Source organism: Crotalus tigris, unplaced genomic scaffold (assembly GCF_016545835.1).
Source record: "Crotalus tigris isolate CLP2741 ecotype Arizona unplaced genomic scaffold, ASM1654583v1 scf7180000018544.1747854, whole genome shotgun sequence".
In the NCBI taxonomy this organism is placed as follows: Eukaryota; Metazoa; Chordata; class Lepidosauria; order Squamata; family Viperidae; genus Crotalus; species Crotalus tigris.
Window position 1 is genome coordinate 250,419 of NW_024097068.1, and position 20,250 is coordinate 270,668.

Sequence of the window (20,250 nt, forward strand, 5' to 3'; positions counted from 1 at the left end):
GATTTATTGCTGTAAATCTAATCCACTCATTCTTGTTTCTCAAATGCAATTTCCCTGTCGCCAATAGAACAACAGTTCAGATCAACGGATATCTCTTGACATTGATCTGTGGGACAAATTCAGTGAATTGTCCACAAAGTGCATCATCAAGACAGTTGAATTTGCCAAGCAGTTGCCAGGTTTTACCACGCTCACAATTGCTGACCAGATCACACTCCTCAAAGCTGCCTGCCTTGACATCTTGGTAAGTAGGTGATCCTTTTTCTTTTCAAATAAAGCTCAGCAATAAAAAAAATGAGGAAATGTATAGAATTATGGAGTGAGAGGAGTTAATTAGCACACAAGCCATACTTTCACAGGATCAGCCCAAGGCTAAAGAAGAAAGATATGGTGGTAGATGATAGGTCTCCATTTCTTATATATAATCATTATTTGGAGAGCCAATTTGGTCTAGTGGGCAAGGCACTAGATTAGAAATCAAGACATTGATTTGAGTTATATCCTGCCTTCAGCATGAAAACTGGCTAGGTAGCTGTGGGCCAGTCACTTTTCTCATAACCAATGAATCAATACTTGGTTGATAAAAAAGCACAGCCTGCACTTGCAAAAAAATGTTGGGAAGAAACAAAAAGTGCTGTCCATCATAATTATGGTGATAAGCTCAGGACAGGTGTTGGGTCATACACAACAATGTCCAGCAGAACAGAGTGGCCAGGATGTTAAAGAGTATTGTATAAAAGGTAGCTATAGTGTCTTCCCAGGGATCTGCCACCTGAAACAAATGACCTACTCTGTTTAACAATATTACAAGTCCTGCAGCTGAACTTTGATCACATTTAGTGTGTAATATATTAATATTACACACTAAATGTGATCAATATTATAGGTAGAACATAGAAAGGATGGGGAACAACTGTAATGCATACCTCTAACATACTTTCCATCACAGATCCTTCGGATATGCACACGCTACACACCAGAGCAGGACACCATGACCTTTTCTGATGGCCTGACCCTCAACCGCACTCAGATGCATAATGCAGGCTTTGGACCCCTCACAGACCTGGTCTTTGCCTTTGCCAACCAGCTGCTGCCACTTGAGATGGATGATGCTGAAACAGGACTCCTCAGTGCCATCTGCCTCATATGTGGAGGTGAGTGCCATTACTGGGCCAATAAATAATAAATAAGATCAAGATTAAGTTTTGGACATTTGCATATTTTCAGGGCTTGCCTATGGAATGCACAGAGGCATTGACCCTTACCTGCCAAAGGCAGAGAGCAAGCTATACAAGCATATGCAGCTAGGTACCTTGATTTCAGACAAGAAAAATGTACATTGGATAGCACTCTGATGATAAGTGTCATAATACCTTCTCAGACCTACTGTTTCTATGTGTAGCAGCTCCTGAGTAAATATGAAAACTCTGTAAACTCCACCCACTGTCACAATTGACCCAGAACTAATTTTAGGTAGTTCCTAATAGTATTAATATTCAGTTTTATTCCTTTTTCTTGCTTTTGTGTCTGGAAATCTTTGGAATTCTCTTCCACCATGCCACTGTTGCTACAAAATGCAGTGGTGTTAATATATATGATCTAGGCTTCTTAATATGTTGTCTCTCACATTAGCATTTCTCATTTTCATGCTGTCTGGAGAATTCTGGAAATTGAAGTTCATACTTCTTAAAATCCTGAGGTTGCAAAACATAGGCTTGCATGATGATTGCCTACTGTACTTGGGTATGAAAGGAGTAGTCCAACAATAAGGAACACATTAAGTTAGGGAAGAATGAGATATGCATTCTATATTCTAAACAGCCAAGTACAGTTGTATCTTGGTACTCGACTGTTTTGAAACTCATCAAATTTGGTACTCAATGCATGGCTCAACTACATTCTCTTTTCTCTTATGAGAAAAGTTTGTTTGGTACTGATCATTGTTGGTACTCATCAAACCTCCTGGAGCCAATGATGAGAACCAATGTAGCTAGTTCTCATTGGGAAAGAATGTTTGTGAGCTTTCTTATTTTGAAGTAAGGGATTTCATCGTTCCTGCATTATAATCTTTGCTGGTTACAAAAAAAAAAGTGAATTTTCAGTCATATAAACCTCTAACCACAACCTACATTCCAAAGTACCATACCATCTTTTTGAAGTTTACTTTTATTTATTTATTTATTAATCCAAGTTTCTAATTGTTTCTTTCAATGCAGACTTTCAATCAAAATAATGCATGGGAAGAAAAAATGACAGATTAAAAAAGAAGTGAATTTTCAGTCATATAAACCTCTAACCACAACCTACATTCCAAAGTACCATACCATCTTTTTGAAGTTTACTTTTATTTATTTATTTATTAATCCAAGTTTCTAATTGTTTCTTTCAATGCAGACTTTCAATCAAAATAATGCATGGGAAGAAAAAATGACAGATTAAAAAAGAGTAATAGATAGATAAATGTCAGACCTTTTAAAAAGAAAAAAAATCAATCAGCAAAATTGTTAAAGACAAATAATAATAGTAGAAACAAAGCCCATTAAGAAGGAAACAGCAAAACAAATGACCAAAAGTGTATATGTATGATTTATTATTTACATTTATTACGGCCACCCAACTCCAATGTAGTGTAGGCTTGCAATTCAGATTAGAACATAGAACATAGAATCATACGGCTGGCAGGAACCTTGGAAGTCTTTCAAGTCCAACCCCCTGCTTAAGGCAAGAGATCTTATACCACCCCATCAAATGGTTGTCTTGCTATTTTTGAAATCTCCAATGATGGCACACCCACAGCTCCAGGAGATAAGCATTGATTAATTGTTCTCACTGTCAAAAAATTTCTCTTTACTTTTGACAGAATAACAGAGTTGGAAGTTCTTCTAGTCCAATTCCCTCTTCAGTCAGGAAGCTGTCTATCTCTTCAGACAAGTGGTTGTCCAATCTCTTCTTAACAACTTCCCGTATAGGAACAGTCAATGAGTTCCATTGATTAACTGTTGTAACTTTCATGAAATTTCTCCTTAGTTCTATATTGTTTCTCTCCTTGATTAGCTTCCATCCATTGCTTCTTGTCCTGCCTTCAGGTGCTTTGGAGAATAGATTGACCCCCTGCTCTCAGCTTAAAAGTCTCAGTTTTAATTTTTTTTAATCCCATTGTCTTCTTGCCTTATTTGATATTTCTGTTCAATACTTCAAGAACCAAAATAAACAACAAAAGACAAAAGCCTTGATTCCTTCTAAATATCACATAGTTCAACCATAATTGGAGCCTTCTGAGGCATATGTATCAACTTCAATCCTTGAATAAAGTTCTTGCCAAAGTTCATATCTTCCAGAATTTTAATTTTAAAAAAGGCCAATTCAAATTATTAAAATTTTTCTCTGCATCTAGGATTAATGTGGCTTGTTTTACGTTATGTTGTAATATTCTTACATCCAATACAGTTCTTATATTATCTTTTAATTATATTTTAGATAAAAACCCACACTGAATAAAGTGAATAAAATCTTGTAAAAACATTTTAAATCTACAGGCTATATAATTAATGTGAATAGTTTACAGTTATTCAGTAAGGTAATTGGTCTGTAATTTTTAGTAGAGGTTAAGTCTTGTCCTTCCCTTGGTAACAAAATTGGCCTCTTTCCAGGATTCTGGAATAGCATCTCCCTGAAAATAGATATCTTTCTCTTTTAAGGGTTCATTAACTCCAAATAACCACAATTTTCTCTGTCTCTTTCTTTTTCAAGAGCCATTTTTTCCCTTGTTTTGTGATTTTATCTTGATTCATTCTCTATATCAGGGGTAGTCAACCTTGGCTCTTTTATGACTCGTGGACTTCAACTCCCAGAATTCCTGAGCCAGCCATGCTGAGGGGGAAGGGAGAGGTTTCCAAGCTGAGCCATGCTGGCTCAGGAATTCTGGGAGTTGAAGTCCACGAGTCATAAAAGAGCCAAGGTTGACTACCCCTGCTCTATATCATCAGACTGCTTACCCATACGTTTTTCATACTGTTCATTTAGCTTCTGTATTCAATCTAGATTAATTACCCCACCTTTTTAAAATAACTGATTTCCATTGTATGCAATTTACTTTTATGTTTCTTCTGAGATATCCAACTCTTGCTTTCATATAACAATGTGGGAAGAAGCAGTTTGATATTGTCATGTACTGGATTATAATTTGTAACTGTCACCAGCCAATGGATTCCTGCTTTCTTGCACACCATTTTGCTTTTTCTGACCTATATTTTAGTCCTTTTATTTCTAAATTGTCTGCAGCTTCACTCATCTACATGTGTTCATCAACTCTGCAAGATTAATCAGCTCTGCTCCACAAGATCGACAACGTTCAGTCATATCTATTACAACCTTCTCCTTTATTTTACATCTATTTTTCTTCCTTAATTCATTTTATTTTTTTAGTTTATGGTATTTACTACTGTGTTTCCCCCAAAATAAGACCCAACTGGAAAATAAGCCCTACCATGATTTTTCAGGATGCTCATAATATAAGCCCTATTCCCAGAAGAAGCCTCACGTATTTCCCCGAAAATAAGACCTAACCGGAAAATAAGCCCTAATATGCCTTTTGAAGCAAAAATTAATATAAGACCTGGCCTTATTTTGGGGGAAACATGGTACATTCTAAATCACGATTTCCATATAACATTCAATTATCAATCAAATCTTTATTACGACCATGGACTAACATTAGAAGGATGGAACACAGTATTTTTAAAAATTAAAAAAAAAACATAAAATATAGTTAGTTAAGATGGATTTTGTATTATGATAGATTTACTTAGCTATATATTAAATTTTGTGGGGGGGATTGTGTTTGCTTAGTGCTTTTAAACTTTTTAATAGATTTTTTAAACAATATTTATGTCTTTATATTTTTTAATTTTAAAAATCTTTTTTTAATTATTTTTCTAGCTTTTAAAATTATTATTTGTATTTCACCCTTCTTATGCTAGCTTACGACCGTAATAAAGATTTGATTGATTATCCATATGACACAGTCAGGATCAAATAAATCCATAGACCTTATGGCTTTGATCACTTTCAGTTTTTATAAATTATTTTCCAGTAGAATAGTGGGTAGATTTGATTACCAGCCTTGGTGGTACCTTTGTTACATACCACATTCTCTATTAATGATAAGGACAGTAATGGTCACTTTTTGCATATCTTGGCCAATATGGGACAAGGGTAGCCAGAACCCTATTTTATTCTCAGGATGTTCACACTATTCTGTGCATGCTAGGATCTAGAAATTTTCTTGCAAGCCAATACACATCGCCTGCATTGCACCAACCAGGGGGTATATGTAGTGCCTTGATATGCAGAGTTATACTAATAGGCAATTCCTGTGATTTATTTGCTTACTAAAGTCACAATTGTATGTAGAGAGTGATAGATACAGCTTTTTACTTGTACTATATGTGTACATTTCTAGAAAGAAAGAGAGGCTAAAAGTAATTGCGCTGTGTCCTGACCAATAGCACCACCAGGTGGTTAGAATTAAAATAAATCTGTAATGATTGGTATTTTTTAAAGCTTTTGATAAATGCAATACGATGTGGGAAATGCCTGGATCCATTTATTCTAATTCCTTCAAATATTAATACTATTGACTGAAAAGGTAGAGGAAATCTGTTCATAATATCATGTGTTCATCTCAAACTGAAGCATGCGTTCGAATGGTGCGGGAGTATGGACAAATTTCCAGAAAGAAATGCAGACTACAGGAACCATTTGCGCTTCAGCTTAAGATGCAGACAACACAGACTCATTCCCAACAGCCTGCATCTGTCTTCAGCGGTGAAGGGACACAGCGCAGAAAACAAACCTCTAAATGGTCTCAACAGCTCTAAAAGAATGCAAATGACCAGCTGTCTACAAGGAATACAACTCTTTCCATGCCCCACCATCCAATCAGAGCTGAAGAAGCTTCTTGAATGAGAAGCAAAACGTCTTCAAAGAAAAACAAGAAAGTCCAGTTGCCTCATGAAAAAGCACCTTTGGGACTTTGCTTAATGGCAATTCTTTCAGTTTTAATAGTGGTACTTATGACCAATCCTCAAAATTCTAGCCATCGTAAAGTCCCCACAATCATGTGATCGCAGGTGTTTCGCAACCAATATGCACATAACAACAGTTGCAGTGTTCTGTGGCCATGCTATCACTTTTCAAGATCTTCCCTGCTGGCTTCCCATAAGCAAGGTCAATATTTGGGAAAGTTGCAATAGCTCTGGAAATCCCTCCTTCCTCCTGCATGCATGCTGCAGTACCCCGTTTTCACCAACTCATGCATGGCTTGTGCTGGCCCTCCAAGACCTATCCTTGCTTCCCCCATGCCCCTCAGTACTGCCATGCTCTTTCCATGGGATTCCCACCCCTTCTCATTAAGCAAACATTACATGTTTTGGTGTTATGATGGCAACCAGGTTTATCAGGATTGTCATTGCTAAGCGATGCACTCATGTGGCAATGTGCTTTAAGATTAAGATAAGATAGATAAGCTTTATTGTCATTTTTTACTGTGGGCACAATGACACACATCAAAAATGAAATTTAGTTGCCCACTCTCAAAGTGAACTCATACATGAGACACACCTAAACATATTATATACAACATATACATACTATATACAACATATATATAGACCTACACCGCTAGATATACATAACATATGAATATTAAACACTGTCCGTCTTGAATATATAACAGAAGGAGGAAGCTTGAAAGTTCACAAGGTTTATATTGTATGGAACAAAACTGTGGCTGAATCTGGATGTTCTGCTTTGGATACCATGGAGCCTCCTCCCAGAAGGTAACAAGGAAAACAGGTTGTGAAGAGGATGTGTAGTGTCCCAGACAATTTTACGGACCTTGCTCAAGCAACACTTCTGTACTATGTCCTGGATGGGAGGGAGGGAACTGCCAATGATCTTTTCGGCCATCCTCACCACTCTCTGCACCGTCTTCCTGTCTGAAGCAGGAAGTGATGCTTCCAAACCAGACTCTGATGCTGTATGACAGGATGCTCTCGATCATCCCCCTGTAGAAAGTGGTAAGGATAGGGGAAGGAAGATGTGCTTTTCTCATACGACGCAGAAAATGCAGGCGCTGCTGTGCCCGCTTTACCAGTATCTCGCTGTTGAGCGACCAAGACAGCCTACTTGTTAACTGCACACCCAGGATTTGATGCTGGTAACCATTTCCCCAGGTGAATCATTAATGCACAGAGAAATGTGGCTGTGCCTGCCTTTTCTGAAATCAAGAATGATCTCTTTGGTTTTTCTAGCATTTAAAACTAGGCTGTTCTCCTTACACCAGTTCACCAACCCCTCAACCTCCTTGCGGTAAGCATCCTCATTGTCGTCATGAATAAGGCCCACTACTGTTATATCATCTGCGAACTTCACAAACCTAGCACAACAGTCATGGGTCAATAGGGTGAACAGCAGTGGACTTAAGACGCAGCCCTGAGGAGAACCTGTGCTCAAGAAAATGGTGTTAGAAGTATTTGTTCCAACTCGCACATATTGGGGCCTGTTGGTAAGAAAATCAAGAATCCAATTGCACAAAGGAGTGTTTAAGCCTAAAAGACCCAGTTTTCTATTAGATGCGGGGAGTGATTGTGTTAAATGCTGAACTGAAGTCGACAAACAACAAACGCGCATGAGTATTTCTTTCCTCTAAGTGCTTCAAGCTCAGATGGAGAACAGAAGAAATAGCATCCTCCCTAGATCGATTTGGTCGGTAAGTAAATTGAAGTGGGTCAAATGCTGGCGAGAAGCTAGATACAATAATGTCCTTTATCAGCTTCTCAAAGTATTTCATAATGATGGATGTCAGTGCAACCAGACAGTAATTGAGGCCTGTAATTGTGGACTTTTTTGGCACTGGCAAGATGATGGCCATCTTAAAACACAATGAGAGATTGAAAATATCTGTGAGAACACAAGCCAGCTCATCTGCCAAGCAATCCTTGTCCCAATTGCTGTTGTAAAATGAGGACTCTTTGTTCCCGTGACAAAACCTTCATTGGATGCTGCTAAACATTTACTTTCACTATGGAAGGTAAAAACATAAATATTATGGGTTTGTTTTTTATTGATATTCCACCTTTATTTTTTGTTAATTTAAGTTGGTGAGCCTAGGACTCCCTTCTCCCACCACCATAACAACCCTGCAAGGTAGGTAATAGAGGTTGACTAGGTCACAGTTACCCACCCTGTTTCCATGGCTAAGGGAAAACTAGAACTCACAGTCTTCCAGCACTTTAGTCACCACAGCAAACTTACTCTTATGCTCAGTTTTTGTTAAAGGTGACAGTGGCATACAGGATTATTTGATTATGCACAGGTAGAAGTCAGCTACCATCCCCTATAAAGTGCCTTCCAAAAGATAATGGGAACTGAAGTCAAGCACATCTGGAGGATACCAAATTCAGAAACACACAAAAAAACGTTAAGTGATACATTTTAAGGCAAAGACTGTATTACTATAGAGAAGATATGAAAAGTAGAATGTGTTCTATTCACTTTTTAATTGCCTCATTTCTCCCTCCTCTCCAGACCGACAAGATCTGGAACAACCAGACCGAGTGGATCAATTGCAAGAACCATTGTTGGAAGCCCTGAAAATTTATGTGAGGAAGAGGAGACCTAGCAAACCCCATATGTTCCCCAAAATGCTGATGAAGATTACAGATCTACGGAGCATCAGTGCAAAAGGTAAGGACAGAGTTTCAGACCCTGCAAAAAAAAAAAAAAAGTTTTCTTCTTTCTTAGATCTGTAAGGAGCAGAGGTTTAAAAAATGAATTCACAACTAAAAACTTTCTGGTATGTAGGATCATGTTGAACATCATGTTCAGTGATGGGATTCAAATATGTGAACAACCGGTTCTCTGTGTGGATGCCACTTTCAGAAGTCCACTCTGGGCCTGGGCAACAAATAATTAGCTACCAGTTCTGCCGAAGTGATGCGAACCGGCTGAATCCCATCTCTGGTCATGTTCAAAACTGAAAGGTAATTCTGGGAATACAGTGAGTCTTCTTTACTATATACTGCACTTTTGAATGTTTTTAAAAGTAAACTATATTGAGTACTGCTTGCACCCTCAGTATATTCTCTTAGCTTACTTGGAAAATGCTCTGGTTATGTTTTGTATTGGTAAATCAGCTGTCTTCCCTCCTGCAGGTGCTGAAAGAGTGATAACTTTGAAAATGGAGATTCCTGGATCAATGCCACCCCTCATCCAGGAAATGCTGGAGAACTCTGAAGGCATGGACTCTTTGGGGGGCTCAACAGGAGCTCCTTCCCGTATCAGTAGCTTAGCTCCACCTCCAGGCAGCTGCAGCCCTAGCCTCTCGCCCAGCTCCAACAGAAGCAGTCCTGCCACACATTCACCCTGACCATGCTGGACCCCTGAACTAGTTGCTTGAACCCCCCCCCCTCTGCGCACATTGGTCTTTTGCTTCCTGGGTCTGCCTGGACACTCGTCTCAGGAGGAGCAGAGGTGGGGTGAAGGCAAAACAGTGGGACAGACTGCCGCAGCAGGCATTCTCCTCCCTCTCTGTACCACATCAGTCCTGCTCAGACCCAAGAGGGAAGGCTTCTTATGTTCTCCTGTACCAGCACACTATTTCTCACTTAGCTGTTCAAACAGGGTTCTGCTTGCAAGGGAGGCCCCTGTTCTCATGGAGGGAAGCCCAGACCTTCTCTGAAAGCAGATCAGCAAGTAGATCTGAAGAACGGCTGCTCAAAATTAGGAGCAAGATTTTTTTTTTTTAAAAAAAGAAACTAGTTACAGAAAAAAAACAACCCTTCTCTGTGGCACGCATCCCTCCCCCACTCTTCAGTCTTGTCATGCACACGTACATGCCTCCACAAAGATGTTGCTTGCTTCTTGTTGCAGTGAAAATGAAGTAGTGGGGGTTTTTTCCAGTTGAGTTTGCATTTCAGATATTTCGAGGAAAGGGTATAACATTTTTTTTAAATTGCTCAAACCTTCTCTTCATCCTCAATTTGACCGTGCAATCTTACCTCTTTTCTTGCCTCCTTCTACTTCTTGTCCACTCACATATTCCTAAAAATGTCACCAGCAATTTTTTTTAAAAAAAGAAACAGTTCCTCAGTTTCTTTTTTTAAAGTACAGTACAACATGGAGGGAAGGATTCATTTAAGAAAGAATATCTGTTATATATACAAATATCTATAAATATATATAAATACATTTGAAAAAAAAAACTTTGTACAGGTTTGGAATTTGAAGAGTTTCTAAAAAGAGGGTGGCAAGCAAAAGGCCAGAAAAGCCAAACCAAACCATGGAGATTCATGTATGGGGTTGGTCACGCTTCTCATTATAGATTCAAAACTATTATCTAACCAGAGTTACGTACTTGAATTTGGTAGCCACTCTTCTACAAACACTGTGCCAGGAATGACCGAGATACCTGGCATTGGTAAGTAATAATCAGCTCATGCACAGTTGCTCATGAATTCTGCTCAGTTTAAACAGCCAGAAATGCACAATGGGGAAAAAGTTAGCACTGCATTCAAAACTGAATTCTTGGCTGGTCTCTTATTTAACAATACAGAGTCTAAAGAGCAAGGCATATTTAAAAAAAAACCCCACAAGCCACTGTTCTAATTTGCTTTGGTCATATTTTCAGGGAGAGCTAATTAAAAGCAATAGGACAACATTCCTTGCTGCCAGAATTTCCTGGAGTGTGTTTAAGTTTCAGTGTTTCCTGCAACTGTGACTAATATGAGTTAAAGATACTTAATTTTGGCTAGTGGTGTACTTATCTGGCTGCTTTTATTTGCAATATATCTTGTTTGGATCACATGGATACAAAGCCAAAATCTCACCATTCTCTTTTTTATTTCGATTTTGGCAAATGAAAAATTGAGAAGTGAGGGGGTTCTGAGCATTGTGATAAAAGTATTGTTTTGAGCAAAATGCTTTGTTTTCTAAAGGTGTGTCTGTGTGTGTGTGTGTGTCAAAAACACATTGTTACATGTTCTTACTAACAAAAAGCCAATTTCCCCCCTCTTCCTCAACTCTTAATTCTTATTATAAAATACTTTTGAAAGGGCAACCCTTAATTTTGTAAGGCACAGAATTTTATCAGGGGAAACATCTTACTTTTTTTTTTCTTCACTCCACTGCCCTTTGTTTACTTTACTGGTTTCTGGGTTGAATAATTTGAATCTTCTTTTGAAGGAGAAAGATTAAGGGCTGGGGTCTAAAGAGTTAATGTTAGAAGCTTTGTGGTGTGTGAAGGGTTTCTTTTCTATAACAACTCACACAATCTGAATTGCCCTATCACCAAATAACTTGTGTCATGTGGACCAAGAGTTTGGGGAAGGATTGCTTTTCAAAGAGAACAAGGCAGGTGGACAATCACTGTAGTCCCTGAACATAATAGGACTTTCTTCTAAGTTCCATGCATAACATGACACCACTAGACTTCCTCCCTATGCCTATTTATCTAGAAATAAGGATTGTTCTCTAACTATACAATCCTGCTTGTGTTTATGCAGAAGTAAATCTGCAAAGCTTAGTTCCAAGGCCATGGAAATAGAAATGAGGTCCTTCAAAATCTTGCCCCATTAGGTTGAAAACAACTTATATGGGTGGATTCCTGATTTATCTATAGAATATACAGAATGCTTTAAAGATATAGCCAGCTCTAAATCTCTTTAGGGCAGACTGAGGGGATTTCCAGCATGATTTATTCTTGCTTCTTTCTTTGTGTTGATATTTGAGTGTGTAGAATATGTAACATAACATTTAAACAGAATTGGGTAGGGTAGCAACAAGATTTTTATTCTCACAGAAGCTCCTCCCCAGGTTGTAAGGCATGTGCTCCACATTTCTCAGATATGTATATAAAGCTGTTATTTCATATAAGAAATGGTGAGTTTAAATTGTTGAATTAGATGGGGATGGGCTGATGAGATGTCTTATCTCTTTTCCTTAAAGTTAAAAAAATGACTATCTCATGTAAATGAATTACCTTGTTCTCAGCCCTATTGCATTAGTGATCAGCAATTTATTGAAAGGTTAAGTCAACAGGGGTTAGCCATGGTAATCCAATGCACCTTTCACATGACAAGATACTATACTTTTAAATATTAGGTGCCAAGGAGTAACAATAAAGGAAACCTCTGTGTGTTACAATTATTTTTGAAATTTCAGAAATATTTGGCTGGTTGCCCTGAAAATAGAATTAGACCAATGATAAGGTAAATCCACATCTTAGTTCTTATTACACCAATTTACAATATTGTCTATAACCTTGCACATAGCAAAGGATGCATCTATAAGGACACTAAGGTGGAATTTTGATGGCATAGTGAGCTTTGTTTAGTAACCGTTTACTAAATGAACTACAACTACCCAATTTTATGTTTTTGGTAGTAGAGGCAGAACTACTCTGCATGGCAACTCAGTGCTGTCCAATCAAAGTGGAGAAACATGACCATATTTAATCTATCATTAATGTAAGGATTAGTTATAAAAACCATACATTAACATTAATGTATGGATTATGAAAACCATGTAGTACAGAAGTTTGGATGGCCTTTTCAGATGAGTTTGTCAGAATCATTCTGGGCTGAGAATAATAAATAGGTTTAAAAGTAAATAATTACCTATACTCTTTTCAAATCATTTGCCTGAACTATGTTAAAATAACCCCACAAAATATTGGGCTAGAAAGATTCTTAAAAAATTCTCTCATTTAGAGTTGTGTGTAATCCTTAAAGTCATATTGCAGCATTCTAATAGGAAACCAGCTGCTTAACGTTGTAATTCTTTTGAGCATCTCTTTGATGAAATTGAAATGTTAGCGGGATGAAGTTTAGGTTCATAAAGCCCCTTTCTTCAAGTTGTTGCCTCCAGTTATGTTGGACTACAATCTTCCAACATATAGATACTAATAGCATTTGAAAAACACCTTGAGAGAAAAACCAATTTTCCTCATGCTTTTGTTTTAGAGAATATGACATTTGAGAAGGCGGAAGGTAATCCTCTGTTCCCAATTCATGGGAACAAAATGCATCTTTTAACTAGCAAAATGCACTGTTTGTGGTTGAACATCTGACTTGCAAGGCTCCTAAAGAAGTGTGATGGTGCTTTTGAATCTTTTGTAAAATTCTCATCCTGTAGAGAGATGATTGGGCAACAGCTTTATTCCAATACTCCACTAGAACATTTTAAGAATAGTGCAGGCAGAAATTCTACCAGATACATTTTCTCTTGTTTGAAGAAAATGGAATGAAGAAAGAAAAATAGAAATGTCCATTTTATAGTTGCCAATAATCTCCTGGTACCCCAAAATTGTGATTGCAAAAATAAGCTAAAATATTTGTTGGGTATACTTCACATTATTTCACATTCAGAAAATATACTACATTTGTTTGATCATTGACAGTTCTCAAATGATGAGATTACGTTTGTTCCTGGAGTTTTCTTCTGTTACAGGCAGTGGCATTTTGTTCTCCTTTCATTAGTGTTTCTCTTAAAACCTATTAAAGATTGGAGGTTGACAATCTGAGTAACATTTTGTTGCACAGAGTCGTGACAACAACCCTAATATGGATCAGTTGTCATGTGCATCACCTCTTGTGCTTCTGTGCTTTTACATTTGTTTACAAAAGGCAGACAGGTTTGATGGATCAGGCTTACCAGGCTGCACCCCTTTAATGTAAGGATGAACAATCTCTTTTTGTTATGATCTTGCTTATGATGTATTAATGTTGAATGGACTCAGAAGAATCACGGGATTTAAAGTAATCCAATCACATGATTCAAGTAGATGGAGTTGGAAAATTTTGTCCCTTTCTATTTTCTTTTTGGTGATGGGATTTATTACTGAATTTAGCCTTTTGTGAGGTTTGTCACCCCTTATCAGTTATACAATATGATGTGGTGGGCATAGTGACCTAAGAGATATAGAGGCTATTCAACCTTGTTTTAATGATGCCAGCATCTAGAATCAAGTCCAGGAAAAGATGGAGTTGCTTTTTCACCTGTTCAGCAGTGGACATAGAAATGAGGCTAATGGCATTTTGTTATTTAATCAAAATGGAATAATTACAGCTCTGGAAGTGAAGTTCAGTCCTTCCTTTAAAAACTGCAACTCTTAGCCCTGGAAAACATACTTTGTAAGAGTTTGTAAAAATGAAATAAGGTGTCAATACCTCTTTTAAAGTGGAGGTGACAAATATGGAGGCTGGCTGAGTATGTGGCGGGGAAGGGAAGAATAATTTCTACATTGTGCTGCAGTACAATAGTAACTATATCAAATACTTGTGTCAACTTTCATTTATGAGATTTCATCTGATTTCAACCTGTATAAGTGTTTTTTGCTTCAATTGTTCTAAAGCCAAATCTTTGCTTCTGAAGACTCAGGGTATATTTGGTACACAACAGTGTAACGTGGCTGTAATTGCCACTCATTAACCAAGCTTCTTTGCCAAGTACTGTGAGAAGGTAAATTACCAAGTATGCAACATCTCATGTATGCACAATGCTCCTTCCCTCAATATAGGACCCATAGGTAAACAAGTTTAACATTGAGACTACAAATGTAACAGAATATAGGCTAGAGCAGGGGTAGGTAACCTTGGCTCTTTTATGACTGGTGGACTTCAACTCCCAGAATTCCTGAGCCAGCACAGCTGGCTCAGGAATTCTGGAAGTTGAAATCCACCAGTCATAAAAGAGCCAAGGTTGCCTACTCCTGGGCTAGAGTGTATTAGTGTGTCTTGAATAAGCCTATTCCACAAAGACAACATTTTCCTCCCCCCATCAGTTTAAACATTTGTATCCTGGTCACTATTTCTGCTATTTCAAAATTTCATTGGCTTGGTCCAAATTGATCCTATTCTGTAACATCCTCCCTCTTTCTGTGTACAAAGGGAAAGATGGGGGAAACAACAGACTTGACAAATGCTAGTTTCCTGTTGAAGGTCAGAGTGAAGCTGTCAATGGCACCCCTGCTGCTTTGCCAGGCTAGTGAGGAAATTGCAAAGCTGTGAAGCCGGCATTTCCATTTCAGGACCTGAAGCTTGAGCTTTTCCAGCTGAAAAGAACTTTCAAAGCAGGTTCTATTGCACTGCAGCTGAGCCAGATGTACATCATTTCTGGAGGCATAAAGAAGACAAAAGCATGGGATTACTGTACACAAATGTGGAATCATTCCAAGAATGACGAGAACACCACTGGTGCAAGTCCCAAAATGATGGACAATAGCCAAAGATGGGGAGGGCTTTAAAATCAAAGAAATGTAAAGAGAATTATGGGAATGGTTGTGATAAACTGCTTCTGAAATAAAGAGAGAATTTGAACTGGAGAATAACTCTGATGAGGGAATGTGATTAATCTTACATTTGTTTTAAGAGAGAATGGTATTTGAGTTCTTTATCTTTGGAAGCCTTGACCCAGTATTTTACCAAGAAGACAGAGCAAAAGACTCCCAGAAGCAGTTGACATACACAAGCCTTTTGGCGACATCAAAGCCAGTCTGAATTTTCATAAATGGAATTATTCAGAAGTCACTTGAATTAATCTGGAGTACTGATAGTTGCACCACCAACTTTCTTCTTATACATCGTGCAGCCTTTAGTCAAGCAAATAGGGATAGCAAATGGATATTTCCCAGTAACTTAGCAGAAGGAAAAGGATGGCCAGAGAAACTGAATAGTCATCTGAATAGCTGCTGATGGCGGAATGGGACAACTCACTGTGGCCAACTTGCTCCGGCCAACTCACCATGGCCAACTTGCCACAGACAACTCACTACAGCCAACTCATAATAGGATGATGAAGGACAACTTGCCATGGGGCAACTTAACAGTTCAATTCAATTATTTAAAATAAAAAAATTAAAGTTTTGTCATTCATTCACATTTCATTTTGTCCCTGTTGTTGCATCCCTTCTTTAATGATTCTATTCCACCATTTCTTTGCTATTAGTGTAACTCTTGTCCCGCAGTGAGTTGGCCTCTAGCAAGTTGTCCTGTGGTGAGTTGGCCACGGCGAGTTGTCCTGCAATAGTTGGCCATGGTAAGCTGGCCATAGCGAATTGTCATAGACCCACTGATAGTCCATTGTGGGTGACTGGGAATAGGATTCCTGCTAAGTAAGCAGAGACTAGGAAGAATACAAGGTAGCCAGGTTCCAGGGAATGAGCTGACTGTGTGAACAGAGAATTTAAATAAACATTTTCTCATGAAATCTCTAACTTTCTAAGTCAAGCACTGAACTGCACTAACCTGAGAACCTGAGAAGGGAACAAGAAATAAAAGCTGGTGGTTAGTGATGTCTGAATAACCAAACATGCAAACAAACCAAGTAGTTACACTCATGACCTGCAATGTTTATAACATTCTTGTATTCTTGCCCCCAACCCACCTGGCGTATAGTAGTTGCATCAAATGCAGGCTTGTAGCAATTGCTGCACGCTGGGGGGTGGGGGTGGAACAGAGAGTCAAAGGATTGGAGCAGCGATCAGCCATAATTCAGCCAATAGGACTGTAGGTTCAAAAGTTTCAAAGTAACTTTCAATGCTTAGTGACTTAATGAACCAATCCATCCTGATAACTGAACAAAAGTGATGTGCCATTATTTTCCACTATGGTTTTTTTTCAACTTTCCAAACTACTATTACGTACGTTCTTGACTTACGATCCAATTGGGATCAGAATTTCCACTGCTAAGCAAGGTGGTTGTTAAGTGAATTGCACCCAGCTGTACAACCTTTTTACCACAGTTGTTAAGTGAATCACTGCAATTATTAAGCGTATCACACTGTTTGTTGTTCAGCAAATCCTGCTTCCCCCACTGACTTTGCTTGTCAGAAGCAGCCTGGGAATGTTGCAAATGGCAACCACGTGACCCCAGGATGCTGCAATTGTCATAAATGCCAGATACCAAGCATGATAACATGAACGTGAAGGTGCTGTGGACTGTTTGTAGGTGTAAGGGACAGTCATAAAGTCCCTTTTTTCAATGCAATTGTAATTTTGAAAGGTAGCTAAAAAAATACTCTTGAGTCAAGGACTACTTGTATTTGAACAATTGGATATGCAAATGGGGTTGGTAGGAACCATTTACTTCTGGAGTTATGAGAGTTATCTAAATGATGGACTACTGGCATGAGTTATTCCTTGTAAGACCTGGTAAAAATGTTTTTTGGCCAAAGCATCATGAGCTAGATGGAAGGGCTTTTAATTGAATCCTATAAGAGATGGAAATGAAAATTCTGAATGGGAATCTTAAATAAAGATTTTTGACTTCTATAGGAAGAGTTGGGAGTGTAAAACTTGTGAAAAATTGTTATAGCTGGTGTTTTCTCAAGGAATTGCAGATAATTCTTTCCAAAAGCAAACTGCAGGTTTCTTAAATAATAGGGGATGTTAATTACACCTACTGGAAAAGAAGTAAATTCCTAACTTGTGTCACTTACGATTTCTCCTTCAGGTGATCGAAGAAGTCTCAAGAGCATTTACTCTGACTTGATACCAACTAATAAAGATAGTTGAGGAAATAGAGGAAGTAGAAATAATAGAAACATTAGAAATTGGGTTTGGGATAATGATAATGTAACCATGAAATTATTGATTATCAGGCAGCTAAATATATTCAAATTCAAACCTTGGATTTCAGCCCATACAGTTTTAACACTTTTAGCAATAATAAGTAGAATTCCATAGCAGGTAAATGGAAAAGGATTCAAATTTAGTCTGAATTCCTACAAAAGGAAATGCTGAAAAAAAATTACAAATAAATTCCAATGGGAAATGGAATAGGACAGTAGAAGAAACCAGTGCTGATACATAAAACTTGCAAAGATTTGAAACAAGTGAAAGGAAATGTATAGAAAATGGAAACTAGAACACGTCACCAAGAAAGCAGAAATATAAATAGATCAGAACTGTAGAGATGGGGTCAAGAAAGCTAAAGCTCAGTGTGAACTTAGCTTGGTAAGGAATATTTCAAATATCACAAAGGTCATCCTTAGATGTCTTCAAAATAGAAGGAACAGAATCCACATACTGTCTGCTAAATGAAGTAAAGTAACAAAAACAGAGTCACTCATCTCCTATCAGTATTTTGGCTCAGTCTTCTCCAACAAGATGTAGTTGTGAGGAGCAGGCGAAGCACGAGGTTAAAGATAATTTCAACAACAGCTCAGTCTCCCTGTTTATTTCAAACAAGTTTAAATCTCAGGCCCAGATGAATTGTTGAGTTATTTGGAAGTCTTGCTGACGTCTGATAAACCTTCCATAGATAGCGTTTGAGAAGTCTTGGAGATTTCTCAAACGTTAATGAATAAAGAAAGTAAGTAGTTTAAAATTTGTAGATAACACAAAAAATATTGGGATAACAATGCAGAAATGGCAGGTCTTTGAGTCCTAAAGGCCTCAGGGAGAGGAGTGGCCATGTTTGTTGTACCTGTTGGTGCCTGATTAAAGAAGACACACCTTTTTGTGGACTTGAACTGTAGCTCAGTCCCATGAAAAGTTTTTCCTAAATAAAAAATGAGAAAATGATGCCTGTCTCAGTGTTTTAGCCCTCCTACTTAGGCATTTTTAAAATAAGGTCTGTCAGTTTCAGCTGTTGATCTTACTATTTATGCAATGTCAGCCCTTTCCACTCCTAAGCTGTTTCCCTTCTCAATCCTCTCCCATTAAACTGGCTGCTGATGAAGTGATAGGGAGTTGCAGCTCACTAGCCTTGGAAAATGCCTTTGGTTTCCTTGTTTTTATTCTATCCAATCCTAGAGCAGTTTTGCTTAAGTTAACACATAAGTATCTAAAGCCTTGTCTAATTTAACCTTAAAAGGTTGGTGATCTGAGTATGCAGTCATCACAAACAACACTCAGAAATAGCTATTTATTTATTGCTGCTACTTTTGGCCACAAGAGGCCAGCAAAAAACAATATGATGACAATATGATGAAGATACATTTCTAGCACCTCAGCAGGACAGACCTTGCATGGCAGTAGCCTTCCTTGTTAATGTTCTGCGAATCCCAACCACACAGTAAGAAGAAGATGCTGCTGTTTAGATTGGAAGATGGACATGCAGCAGAATATCCAAGAGGTAGAGTCAAAAAAGTCAAAATGACAGTCACTACACTGTGATGGAAATTATGCTTGGTCTATGTGTCAAATGTGCAGAGCTCCCATCATGTTATTGTGTGATCAGGCATCCCACTATTGATGCTGCCATCTCAATTTTTTTGACCACACCTGTGTACCCTTCCCCCCCCAATGAACTCAGCTATCCAGGTCTCCTCCCAGGTATTCTTAGCAGAGCGTCCAGTTCCTTCTAAATGCCTATGCAGCTGTCCATTTAATTTGGCTGTTGAATTAAAGCTTAAAGTGGGGACTTTAATTTGTGAAGAGCCAGTTCAGTCTAGTAATTAAAACCCCAGACTAGAAAACAAGAGACTGTGACCTTAACCATGAAAGTCAACTGTGTTCTTCAGCCCACAACCCACCTCACAGAATTGTTGTGGAGAAAGCAAGAGGAGGAAGGTGGGTTGGATGCATTCACTGCCTTGACTTGATTATATCAGGGCTTTTCAACCTTTTCACCCATTGTACCACTTTTAGGATATGGCAACATCCGAGTACCACCAGTCGCCTAGCAAGGTGTCAAAAACATGATGACCAAAAAAACTGAGGAAAAAAGTGATGAAGTACAGGTACTCCTGGACTTTCAACAGTTTGCTTACTGACTGTTCAAAGTTACAATGGCACTGAAAAAAGTTCCCCCCAAGCCACAGCCGAGCAAGACACTTGCTTGCCCACCCGGCGGTGCTCTTCCTCCTTTCCAAGGTTTTCATTGTTGTGAGCATTTCTGTTGAGGATTGGCAGCGGGGGTGGGGTGGGTTGTGTTTGGTTTTTATTCCCCCCATCTGCTGGGTGTTTGCAGCAGGTTTTGGTCACTTCACATGACCCTGGGACACTATGGCTGTCATAAATATGAATCAGTTGCCAAGCATCTGAATGTAAATCACAAGACCCTGAAGATGCTGCAACATTCCAGCTGATCGGTGCTTCTTCTGGGTTCAGCAGAAGCACCAGGATCAGCGCCAAGATCCAGCGCTTCCACTGAGCCCTGACAGCCCTACAGCTCCGTACCACTGGTTGAAAAGCCCTGGCTTATATGACCTTGAGGTGCTAGAATATAGTAAAAACATTTCTAAAA

General features: G+C 38.5%; 1 protein-coding gene across 5 annotated transcripts in view; it reads left to right on the forward strand.

Annotated features, from left to right (window-relative positions):
• RARA (retinoic acid receptor alpha) overlaps positions 1-15,388 on the forward strand; it is a 248,084-nt gene extending 232,696 nt beyond the window's left edge. For all 5 annotated transcript variants that reach the window (XM_039353972.1, XM_039353973.1, XM_039353975.1 and 2 more), the window contains 4 exons: positions 68-244; positions 950-1,154; positions 8,590-8,748; positions 9,216-15,388. In XM_039353972.1, the coding sequence (XP_039209906.1) occupies positions 68-244; positions 950-1,154; positions 8,590-8,748; positions 9,216-9,430 (756 nt within the window). In that variant the 3' untranslated portion in view covers positions 9,431-15,388. The remainder of the gene's footprint in view (positions 1-67; positions 245-949; positions 1,155-8,589; positions 8,749-9,215) is intronic.
• The last annotated feature ends 4,862 nt before the right edge of the window (positions 15,389-20,250 follow it).